The sequence below is a fragment of the Budorcas taxicolor genome, chromosome 11 (assembly GCF_023091745.1).
Source record: "Budorcas taxicolor isolate Tak-1 chromosome 11, Takin1.1, whole genome shotgun sequence".
In the NCBI taxonomy this organism is placed as follows: Eukaryota; Metazoa; Chordata; class Mammalia; order Artiodactyla; family Bovidae; genus Budorcas; species Budorcas taxicolor.
This window is the reverse complement of record NC_068920.1, coordinates 127,339,935-127,352,713: the sequence shown is the minus strand read 5'-3', so window position 1 is coordinate 127,352,713 and position 12,779 is coordinate 127,339,935. Positions and strand designations below refer to the sequence as shown.

The 12,779-nt window shown below is 43.0% G+C and overlaps 1 protein-coding gene across 1 annotated transcript in view; it reads left to right on the top strand.

Annotated features, from left to right (window-relative positions):
* The window catches only part of AAK1 (AP2 associated kinase 1), a 152,013-nt gene that overhangs the window by 114,823 nt on the left and 24,411 nt on the right, over nt 1-12,779 (top strand). Inside the window, exons 11-14 of the mRNA XM_052648743.1 lie at nt 685-839; nt 2,264-2,595; nt 6,932-7,195; nt 11,388-11,620. Coding sequence (XP_052504703.1) covers nt 685-839; nt 2,264-2,595; nt 6,932-7,195; nt 11,388-11,620 — 984 coding nt within the window. The remainder of the gene's footprint in view (nt 1-684; nt 840-2,263; nt 2,596-6,931; nt 7,196-11,387; nt 11,621-12,779) is intronic.

The following is a 12,779-nucleotide window of genomic DNA, read 5'->3' as shown; positions in this document are numbered from 1 at the left end:
TACATGGCCATACCTGATTACATGTGAGACTGGGCAATGAGATTTTTACTATGGGTGACCCTGTGCCCAGCTAAAAATTGTTACTACTATGAAAAAAAGCAATATGTGTACTGAAAGAAATGGAGTTCCTGTCAGACTCCCCACACCCTGTATCTTGAGTTACTTACTTGTTCCTTTTAATTGCCTTATTGGATTAACTCAGTTGATGCTTTTTATTATCAAGAGACCATTTTGACAGCTAATGCTAATCAATTTTGAGTTCCTCTGCATCTGAAAACCACCTACTTTAAACCCCTTTTTGCATTATCACCAAAGTATATTCTAGGAACTTCTGGTTAACTATTAGGCAAAATGGTCCCAAGATCAAAAATGCTTGAGAAACACTGCGTTCTGTATAACGGTCTCTTTGAGGTTTTCTGTGCACATTCACACATAAATGTTCTGCTAGTCAGAAATCTGCTTGGTGTATTTTGATCAGTATATTAAAACTTATTTGCCCACTTTTTTTTTCCACAACACATAGTAACTCATAACATCCTGTGAAATATCCTTTGGGAAATATCCTGGATGGTTTCGGTAAATGTGGAGATGAAAGCTTATCCATTATATACTCCATCTACCCCTTCTCCATTTTCCCATACTTTAACCAGAATCTTCTTTTTTTTCCCTCCTTTTTCTTTCTAGACTGACAGATCCCATTCCCACTACAGAGACGTCAATCGCACCCCGCCAGAGGCCTAAAGCTGGGCAGACTCAGCCCAACCCTGGAATCCTCCCCATCCAACCAGCCCTGACCCCTCGGAAGAGGGCCACAGTTCAGCCCCCACCTCAAGCTGCAGGTCAGTAACAAGATTGTTTGAAACGTGGTACACCTCTCAGTTATCCTGGACAGTAGAGAAGTCTTGGGAAACCTGGCTTTTCCTGGAATGAAATCTAGAGGCACATAAAGAATAATGGTTTTCCTTGGGACTTGCCTGGTGGCTTAGACTGTAAAGAATCTGCCTGCAATATGGGAGACCTGGGTTTGATCCCTGATTTGGGACGATCCCCTGGAGAAGGGAATGGCTACCCACTCCAATATTCTTGCCTGAAGAATTCAATGGACAGAGGACCCCAGAGGGCTATAGTCCATGTGATCGCAAAGGGCTGGACACGACTGATCAACTAACACTTTTCACTTTTACACTTTAGGACTTTCCTGGTGGTCCACTGGTTAAGACTCCACCTTCCAATGTAGGGAGTGCTGGTTTGACTCTTGGCCAGGGAGCTAAGATTCCATATGCCTTGCAGCCAAAAATCCAAAACATAAAACAGTAAAAATATTATAACAAATTCAATAAAGACTTTAAAAATAGTTCACATCAAAAAATAATTTTAAAAAAAAAGGAATAAAGTTTTCCTTGAGGAACAAGAGGTGAGCTGCCATTGAAATTGTACATTAAGTGACCAGCAAAAGAGAAGGCTCTCACTGAGTTCTACAGTGGATCTCCAAGGCCACTGAAGCCTGTTATCTCTACTTTTTCTAGTCTTGGCCCTGATTTTATGGGATTGAGCCATCTTACATCTCCTGCATTGGCAGGTGGGTTCTTTACTACTAGCACCACCTGGGAAGCCCGTGGTCCATTCATCCCATACCTACCTCTCTATTTCATGTACTTCATATTTAAAAAAAAAACACACATTTTTTTTTTTGACACAGACGAATTATTTCTTTAATGGCACCTCTTCATGTTTTGACATTCTGTTTCTAATGAGCTGACTGAGTTTATTTTTGTGAAGAGGATTGATCCAAATTATAAGTAACTGAACACAGCCATCACTCTCCAGAAAGTTGCTTTTGATGAATTTGGTGGCCATTTACTAACAATCAGACATCCAGACTGGGGTTGTAAAACATACATGTAAACCAGCAAAGAATGCTTTTGTCCTGCAGCAGGCTGACAAAGATTGTGTTTATGTATGGTAACATCAAAGGCCAGTTGAGTATGTAGATTTTCGGGGTGCTGACTAAAGGAGTGATTAAATGGGACGGCGAATAGGGAGGACTTTCGGGAGACAGGTCTTGAACCCTGTTAATGAACCATGTTTTGATAAATATGAAGCACGTGGTTTGGCAAGAAGAAGAAAGAGACTTCCAGGTGCAAGAACAATGAGGAGCCCATGGGTCTTGGGATTATCTGTCCACGGATCACGTCCTCTTTATTGCTTTGGCAAGAGTTTCGAACAGTTTTGAGCCCTTATATGGAGTTTATTCTCTTTGCAGGATCCAGCAATCAGCCTGGTCTTTTAGCCAGTGTTCCTCAACCAAAAACCCAGCCCCCACCTAGTCAACCGCTACCACAGTCTCAGCCCAAGCAGCCTCAGGCTCCGCCCACCTCACAGCAGCCGCCTTCCGCGCCAGCCCAGGCTCTGCCCACCCAGGCCCAGGCCACGCCCCAGCACCAGCAGCAACTCTTCCTCAAGCAGCAGCAGCAGCAGCAGCAGCAGCAGCAGCAGCAGCAGCAGCAGCAGCAGCAGCAGCAGACAGCGCCGCCCGCACAGCAGCCAGTGGGCACGTTTTACCAGCAGCCGCAGCAGCAGGCCCAGGCTCCGCAGGTAAGGTGGTAAATCTGACCCTCACTTTGATCTGTGACAAGGTCCACTAGGTGCAATGAGAAGCCCTGGGAGGACAGAGCCGTGACACACAGTTGTCACACACAGGTAGACACTGAAGCCTAATACAGTGGAGCCCTCACCGCATCGCTCGCACCTCTCCCCCTCTCCTTCTCAGGCCATGGGGAATTCTGCACCTCATTGAGGAGCCTCAGCAAGAGGGCTGGTTTTTCAGGACTCTCTTTTGATTCTTGTTTCCTGATGTGACACCATTCTCAAACTGAACCAAAAAAAAAACCAGCTATTTCTTGTCATCCAGTGGTGTTTAATTCGTTCTGATGTGTCTTAATTTAAATTGTTTGTATATTTTTTCATGTTTTTTAATGATATATTTTTATGTCCCCTTTTATCCATAGGTGCCTTTCTCCTCTTTTTTTTTCCTTCTTTGCCACTTTTTTTTTTTTAAAGAACCTGGGTCATTTGTCCTGTGGAATTTCCCACATCCTGAATTTGATGGATAGCATCCCCATGGTGCTGTTTAATATGTCCCACCACTGCCTGTGTAAACTGGTAATTTCTTGAGGCCTCTCAATATTTGCTTCAGGATGATAGTTCTTTATTCTTCTGGTTACATCACATCAGGAGACGTACAGTAGTCTCACCTTACTTGGGGGGGATACGTTCCAAGACCTGCAGTGGATGCCTAAAACCATAGCTAGTACCAGCCCGATATATAATATGTTTTTTCCTATACATACATACCTATGACGATGTTTAATTTATAAATTAGGCACAGTAAGAGATTAACATAATAGCTAATAATAAAATGTAGCAATTATACTGTGATAAAAAGTATATGAATGTAGTCTCTCTCAAAATACTCTTGCAGTGTAAATTGTCTACTTGATGAGGTGAAGTAAGGTGAATGACATGGACTTTATGACATAACTTTAGGCTACTATTGGTCTTCTAACCATGGGTTGGAAGGAGGATCATATGCTTCAGGGTATCCTGGATCATGGAGCCATGTTGATGGTTGGGTGTCTGGAGCAGATGATGCCAATGGTTGGAGATCCCAGGCAGGTGCAAGGGATAGTGCAAGGTTTCATCACGCTGTCCAGAACAGCATGCAATTTAAAACCTACGGATTGCTTTTTTCTGGAATTTTCCATTTAATATTTTCATATCGCTGATCACCATGGGTAACAAACTGTGGAAAGCAAAACTGCAGATAAAGTTTGGTTGTCCTCTATTTTATTAATATTAAGATCAATCAGTGTATTTGGTGTTGTCTTGTGTGATCCAGTCACTTAATATTCGCCTTCAGTTTGTTTCCTGAGTCCCTTAATTCCTTAGAGGTTATAACGTGCTAATACTCTAGCATTTTGTCTTCATTTAGGGGATGAAATTTTTCTGTAAAGAACTTTTTCATCAACTATTTGCTTATCCTGAGGTACTGTTTGTACAGAAAAGGCAGAAAAAAATGCATGACTCTTTCCCTGTGTTTACCAGTTTTCAGAATAGTGAGTTTGTTCCTGGTACCATCCAAAGGTGAACAATGAAGATTTTGTTTTGCTCTTAGTATCACTATGAATTCATGCATCTTAATATTGGGTTAGCCAAAAAGTTCATTCATATTTTTCTGTAGGATGTTACAGAAAAACCCAAATGAACTTTTTGGCCAACCCAGTATATTTGATATGTTTCTGTACATTACTGTTAAAAAATTTGTTCTAAAAAAAAAAAAAAAAAAAATTGTTCTAACTGTCCCAGGTTTGGCCAGTGAAAGTCTCTTCAAATTGGCTCCTGGGTCCTTTGGCTCTGACTCCAGTAAGCTTTAATGTGCCTTTGTTATTTGATTTAACAGGCTGTTCCAGGATCATTCTACCCTTGACCTGGAATCAGCCATTTCTCTAAAGAGCTGTTTCCCTTTCATGGAAGTGGTATTTAGAGACCACAGTCTTGCTGCTAGAGATTTGTTGTTGTTCAGTCACTAAGTCATGTCCGATTCTTTGCAACCCCATGGACTGCAGCATGCCACACTTCCCTGTTCTTCACTGTCTCCCAGAATTTGCTCAAACTCACGTCCTTTGAGTCAGTGATGCTATCTAACCATCTTATCCTCTGTCATGCCCTTCTCCGTTTGCCTTCAATCTTTCCCAGCATTAGGGTCTTTTACAATGAGTCAGCTCTTCACATAAGGTAGACAGAATATTAGAGCTTCAGCCTCAGCATCAGTCCCTCCAATGAATATTCAGGGTTGATTTCCTTTAGGATTGACTTGTTTGATCTCCTTGCAGTTCAAATGACTCTCAAGAATCTTCTCCAGCACCACGGTTTGAAAGCGTCAATTCTTCAGCACTCAACTTTCTTTATGGTCCAACTCTCTCATCCATACATGATTTCGGGAAAGACCATAGGTTTGACTATATAGATCTTTGTCAGCAAAGGGTCTCTGCTTTTTAATACACTGTCTAGGTTTGTCATAGCTTTTCTTCTAAGGAACAAACGTCTTTTACTTTCATGGCTGTAGTCACCGTCGGCATTGATTTTGGAGCCCAAGAAAATAAAATCTGTCACTGCTTCCACTTTTCCCCCAGCAATTTCCCTTGCTAGGGATGTCCACTTGCTAATAGGTTGGTTATTAATTTTAGACCTTTTCAGTGAACAGTTAGGGCATATATTTGGTTTTTTTCCATAATAAAATGTATATCATGAATTCAAATTTATGTTTCTAAAGCAGATTTGTAATTACAGGATTTTTAACTTCTTGGCTTTTATATTTGTATTTGTCTCATCTGGAAATCTTGATTCCTAACAACATTAACATAATTCTTAATTGATTTATATTTTTAAGATAATACCAATATGATAACTGAAAACTATTTAATATTTCTTAACTGTTTTATTTTCTAGGAGCTTGGCTGTTAATGTGATATACAAGTTTATTTGCTTTGTTTTGCTTTTTAGTTGTTGCTTTGTAATTTTGGTTTAATTTTGTTTTGTGAGAATTTAAAACATTTGCATAGTTTCAAAGTTCAATCTGCAGTATTCTGTTCCTTCCGTCCCACACATAGAGGCATCTTGTCATTTCTCTTTACAACTTGAGAGTGTTCCTAAGGCTGTCTAGTGTAGTTTATCCAGTCACTCCCTGTTGACAGACATTTGGTTGTTTCTAGCATTTTGCTGTTGTAAGCAAGCAGCTATTTATTGACATCTACCTTTTTTGCTAACTCTTTTAACTTTGCCCTAGTAGACAAACAGTATATCTTCCCAGTTAATTTTATAACTAACAATAATTAGGATTTCAAAACTAAGATGCTGATTTTTGTGCATCAGTGGGCCATTGTTTAGCTGTGTTTTTGTGTCTGACACACAGTCCTTAGCAGTGGGGAGTAGAGAAGCATTCCTATCCTTAGGAAGTTTACAAAAGAATATAACTTGAAACCATGCTGCCAGTATGAGACAAAATATCATTAAGTAGTAGAGTATACTTAGAGAAGGCAACGGCATCCCACTCCAGTACTCTTGCTTGGAAAATCCCATGGATGGAGGAACCTGGTAGGCTGCAGTCCATGGGGTCGCTGAGGGTCGGACACGACTGAGCGACTTCACTTTCCCTTTTCACTTTTGTGCATTGGAGAAGGAAATGGAAACCCACTCCAGTGTTCTTATCTGGAGAATCCCAGGGACGGGGGAGGCTGGTGGGCTGCCATCTATGTGGTCGCACAGAGTTGGACACGACTGAAGTGACTTAGCAGTAGCAGTAGAGTATACTGAGTGTTCTGAATGTTTAAAGGTGGAATTTAATGAAGAGAGCTATTTGGAAATAATTTTCAGAAAGGCTTGAGAGGACTTACTAGCTGGGCTGACATTTAGGTTATTCTCTTCAGTGTCATCATTGCTTTGTCCAGTTCATGTAGGGAAGAATTTTAATCCTGGCTATTTCCAAATCCCTTTATAAGAGGGATAACTTCTGTGACTGTGAGTTCATTTGTAAGCTTCTGTTACACTGCAGCATGTGGAGTCACAAGATGTAAGTCAGATGGATGCCCTCAGGCCAGGCACAGAAACCCCTTGGAAGCCAGTCTGCAGTGCAGGAGGCAGATAGTGCAGTGGCCGGAGCCTGGCAGTGTAAGGTGCTGCTGTGTTTAAGCGCAGTGCCCTGCGGTTCCCCTCATGAGTTTTCCGGCCAAGCCGAAAGACGCCTACCTACCCTTGCCTTTGCCTTCAGTGCTGGTCTCAGTTGTTATTGAGGCATTTTCATCCTTTGTGGAGTATGATTCTGAAACAGGCTTTTACTCACCTCCCCCTTCCTGGCCCCCTTCTCCTTACTCAGTTTCAGGCAGTACACCCAGCAGCCCAGCAACCAGTGATCGCTCAGTTCCCTGTGGTATCTCAAGGAAGCTCTCAACAGCAGCTGATACAAAACTTCTACCAGCAGCAGCAGCAGCAGCAACAGCAGCTGGCCACAGCCCTGCATCAACAACAGCTGCTGACTCAGCAGGCTGCCTTGCAGCAGAAGACGACAGTGGCGGCCGTACCGCAGCCCCAAGCACAGCCGGCCACAGCAGCCTCGCCAACCCCTGCCCAGGAGCCAGCGGTGAGAGTCAGCCAGAAGAGGAGCCCACAGTGAGGGCTGGGGAAAGGGTGGGCAAAAGGCAGCAGCAGCTGGTGAGGGAGCAGCTGGACCAAGGCTTGGCTGCTCCCCACCCTGGTGGTTAAAATATTGGATCTTTTCCCAGTGTATCCAGGAAAAGGATGAAGTATTCTATAGAAGCTTAAGGTTTTAGAAAAATGATTCTAAGTTGCTGATGGACAAGTGAACTTGTTTATAGGACATAAATAAACTCACAGACATGGAAAACAAACTTATGGTTATCAAAGGGGAAAGGAGGGGAGAGGGATAAATTAGGAATGTGGAATTAATAGAAGACAAACTTTCTCATTTCTCACCCTAATATTAGACCAATGGGAAGAGCTGTCCTTTGTGTCCTTTGTGTCTACTGGTGCCAGTGTCGAGCAGTCAGAGACCAAAGTAGAAGTAGAGTGAATCCCTTTCCTGTCTTCAGAGGGCAGTGTGACCACTGTGGCCTTGCCAGTCTCAGAAGGTTCATGTAGGCCCCCCACCTTTACCCTGAGTTCTGACCGAGTTGTGCTTATTCTTTGTCTTGAATGACATTACTGGCCACTTCATATAAGTATGCAGTACCTTCAAGAGCCTGCTTGCTGAGACCATTTGCTGTGGCCTGATGCCCCTCTGGGCACCAGAGCATCTGACTATTATTTGAGCCATCTTGTCAGTTTCGAAATTGGGCATGTTCCCTTCTAGATATTGGTTGAGTTTAGAATCAGGACCTCTACACGCTCTTCTGATTCACCTCCACGGGTATATCCTCAGGCACATTTGGCTTTTAATGAGTGCTCTTAATTCTGTGCTCACAGAGTGACAGTAAGAGAAAACTTTATTGTGATGGAAAAGGGCATTTTACATCCCCAGTTGATAGAGTATCACAGCTATTATCATTCTCGGGCAAGTCCAACCAACAGAGGAACAAGGAAAAGTAAGAAACTGTCTTTCTAAGGATTGATTTCTTATAGAGTTGTGTCACTGATATTAAACCAGAAAACCTACATCCCTTCAAAAGTAAGCAGCACCCTCAGTGGATTGTCTTCTCTGAGTCTCAGCTAAACGCGTGCTCAGTGTCTTTACACCTGCATTTCTGAAATAGCTCAATCTTCCTGCGGGTATGTGGTAGACAACCATTCTCTGTATTTTTAACAAGTAACAGAGTTCCTTTGCTAATGGAAAAAGAGTTTTTAAAAAATTATCGTATCATGTAGCTGAGATTTTGTCTCATCCGGTCCTCCTCTAATGGAATTGGAAACTGAGGCCCAGGCTAGAATCACCCGAGATACACAGACTGACAGCAGCAGAGCTGGGGCAAGAGTCGAAGAATCCTGATCTATGTTCAAGGGTAACAGCAGCGCTCATGCAGGGTCGTGACAGTGCTGCCACTGACTATACACTTCTCACAGGAACCCTCTCTGCTGACCCTGGACAAAATATCCGCTTTCCTGGGAATGAACTGTGATCCTTCTCCATGTTCTTTGAATGAGAAAATACTTGAGCACTTTGTTCAGGGGTAGTTGGTTAAGAATACGGAAAGGGGACAAGAGCAGAATGGGCTTCAGCCAGGTGCCAGAGAGTTTCCCGGCCTTGACCCTTCCCTTCCTCCCATGACTTCATAGGACTTACCTAGAGAAGCAAGTAAGTGAATGTAAATTGTACCGTGCCGCCCTTTCACAGCAGGGATATCCCACAGGGGTTTACTGCAGTCTTAATGATCAACACAGGCATGGAAGCAGCATTCCTCATTCCAACGACCTAACTATGCAGTCATTAAAAGTCACGGTTATAAAAGTCTGTACAACAGTATGGAAATGTTCATGGGGTGATGCTAAAGGAGAGATGAAATTACAGGAAGAGTATGCCCTTGAAATAGACATCAATATAAGATACCAAATAAAAGATAAGAACAATTGTACTAGAGTAGTGGAGAGGAAGTCGAGGTGGTTTTTCTCCCCTTGTCTATATTCTTATATTTCTTGATGTGATTATATTTCTTTCATAGTTATGTATTTTGCTTTTTAAAAAATCTTTGGCAAGATAGACATCTTGAGTCTACCTTGCTTCTCTCCCCCTGTGTCTCCCTCCTCCTCCTTCATAATCTCATTTTTGGATGAGGAAGCATCATTGTGCAAAAAAGAGAGTCCTGAGTTATAGACATGGATTCTCCCCTCAATTGACCCTGTGACCTTGAGCAAGCACTTAACCTCAGGGGGCTTTGGTCTTATCATCTCTAAAAGGAGGGAGTTGGAATCCATGCTGTCTTAAGATCCCTCTTGAGTCTTCAGTTTGAGATTCTGATTGGAAATAAAACTGCTCGATAAGGCTGTTGTGGGATGGGTGGCAGCCACTTTGAATTGGTAGCTGTGATAGGATAAGGTGTCGTCATGACAGAACCATGTGTTCTCCAGTGTGTGCATACAGATAATAGGCGAGAAGAAAGGAAAATGTTCTCCCAGTATTTTGGACTCTTCAAAATAAAGGGCCTCAACAGTTAAGTACCCTTTTCAGAGTATTGAATGTCCTAAACTCCAAGAAATAAGCAAATCTAGTTCTGTCCTTAAATCCCTTCTTGTCCCTGCGGGAACTGGCTTTAGTTAGGTTGGCTGTTGCTTCCTGGAGCCCTGAGGAAGTTGTGGAGCTGGAGCTCTGGGCTGCTTCACAGAGCACTTTGCTTCTCCCTCAAAGATGCTGTCAGCTGCTTTACCCTCTGACCTTAATTTGATCAACATTAGAACCTTATATTATTTCATTCATTCAGTTGGCGAGTGGTTGTGTACTCTTAACATGCACATAGCTTGCCTCAGTAAAATGAAAGCCTGAGTCAGTATAAGGACAGAAACCCCCAGGCTATCAGCATCCTGACCCAAGTAGCTGGACACTAGTTTCTGGAATCTCTCCCAGGGCCAACCTTTGAAGACATAGAATGTAGGAGCTGACCGGCAGCATGGAGGGACAGCTCCAATCTGAGATGAGAGACTGGAGGGAAGGGATAGTTCAGCCCCTGAGGCATTGAATAGTCTTAAATTCCTTTATCTCTGGATTAACAGGAAGAAAAGGATTAGGTATTCCTCAGACTTCCCTGGTGGCTCAGACGGTAAAGCCTACAATGTGGGAGACCTGGGTTCGATCCCTGGGTCGGGAAGATCCTCTGGAGAAGGAAATGGCGACCCATTCCAGTGTTCTTGCCTGGAAAATCCCATGGACAGAGGAGCCTGGTAGACTGCAGTCCATGGGGTTGCAAAGAGTTGGACTCAAATGAGCGACTAAACTAATCTTAACCTTTTTAATTTGATCATTTTCCTTGACATGGAACTTTGTAGATCATGGCTTATGCTTAAAAACTCACCACATGGGAACAAGGATGTTCCCTCCAGTTTGTTTTTCTGTGGTGACAGTGCATCCTGCCTTCCTTCTTAAAAAGGCCCATGTCTCATATTATTAGGTCAGTCATCATCAAGGGCTTTACAATTTTTTTCTTATTGTATCCTCTACCTTGTTCTTTGGTGCCATTTCCAAAATGAAGGTTGTAACAGATTAATCCAGCTGCCCCCATGCTTACATTTTCTCAGAGGTCACTGCAGAAACAGAATCCTGTAAGACCCATCCTATCAATGAAACAGAGTGTTAACAGCAAAAGCAAAAGAGAACTGCCATTTCTTAATCACAGTGAAATTCTGTCTCTCTTATTTCTAACTAGCAGTCTGTATTCTATCAGAAAGTCAGGGATCTCTTAGCAGAACTCATTCAACTCAAACATGTTTTAGCTGGAGGTGAGCCTTTGTTGGCTTGTGACTCTGGTAGTGGAATGCTTGAAGCCTACCCTTTGGAGGCATTCTGAACTTTCTAGATCTTTAGACCTAGGAATGACTTCTGCAGTCTTTGGGTCAACTTGCGTATGGTTACCTTGTTTATTATTGCTGATAAAGACTGAAATCTATATATAAGCACCGGGTAAGTACTCTGTTGGTATCAGGTTCAAGGCTGCATCTCAGATTGTCAAGGAAGCCTAGACAATCTGGGTGTTACTGAGAAACTGTGCCATTTGAGCCATATGTTAGCTCTCACATGGCATTTTTTTTTGTTATACTTGTTTGCTTGTTTGTTTTTCCTCGCCTCCCCCACCCCTCCCCCCTTTCTTGAACACTTTCATCTCTCTTCCTAGCAGATTCAGGCCCCAGTAAGACAACAGCCGAAGGTTCAGACAACCCCACCTCCTACCATCCAGGGGCAGAAACTTGGATCTCTCACTCCTCCATCATCCCCCAAGGCCCAGCGTGCTGGGCACAGGCGAATTCTCAGCGACGTGACCCACAGTGCAGTCTTTGGGGTCCCTGCCAGCAAATCAACCCAGCTGCTCCAAGCAGCTGCAGCTGAGGCCAGTCTCAATAAGTCCAAGTATGTATTGCTTCTGTGGGCAAGGGCTGCTGGGGGGCCATTGCTGTATAATTTTTGCTATGTACATAATTGTGTATAGCTGTATGTATAGGGGTGCGTGTCTGGGTTTAATAAGAAACTGAATTTTCCTGTAGTGCATAGATCATACTGATCTTAAAAAATAATTTTTTATTTGCCTCACTGTTTCAATCTCTCATCCATCCCGTACCATATAGAGTGTTTTCTAAATTCTTGATCTGACCAAATCTCTCCATGCCAATAACATTTTCTTGACTCCCCATTTTCTGTGGAATAATATCTGAACTGACTGGCTAACAGATCAAAGCCTATTGTATCACACTGGTAGAACTGCCACTCTCCTTCTGGTCTACTTAGGAAATGCTTGTTTGTTCATTAAGATCCACGTACTCGGTTATTTTTTCTTTGACCCTTCCTCTGGTACCATATATAATTTTGTCTGAACTGTCTTTTTTTGTTTGTGTGTCTAGCTGACCTGGCCTGTAGGTTCGTCCATAACAAGCACCATGGTTCCATGGTTTAACCAAGCTTAGTAAATCTGGTGGCAGGTTCTGTGCCTGACATCAAGTAGATCGCAATGAGTGTTTGTTGCATAAATGCAATGTCAAACCGTCAACTTTCTTGGAACCATGTACTAAAGTTAAAAATCTTTAAGTCATTGCTGCTGCTGCTGCTAAGTTGCTTCAGTCGTGTCTGACTCTGTGCGACCCCATAGACGGCAGCCCGCCAAGCTCCCCCATCCCTGGGATTCTCCAGGCAAGAATACTGGAGTGGGTTGCCACTGCCTTCTCCACTTTCTTGGAACCATGTATTAAAGTTAAAAATCTTTAAGTCATTAGCTAAATGTAAAGGGCATCAAGAGAGACTTTAGAGGAAATTAGGTAATGATACGCAGGAGCCCAGGATGGTGGTAACTGTCCCTATTGCTCTTTAACTGTGATGGTGTCCACTGATGCAGGACCCTTACAGATGTGAGGCCGCCAGAATAGGCCTCAGCCCCTCTGGGGCCAGTTGTGAATGTTACAGTGGTCAGCACAGGATGCACGAGCCCAGCACCAGGTTGGTTTGGGATCCTGAATGAAAAAACTCACAGATGAAGCCAAAAATCTAATAAGTAAGAGATTAAAGAAGTATTAAGAGA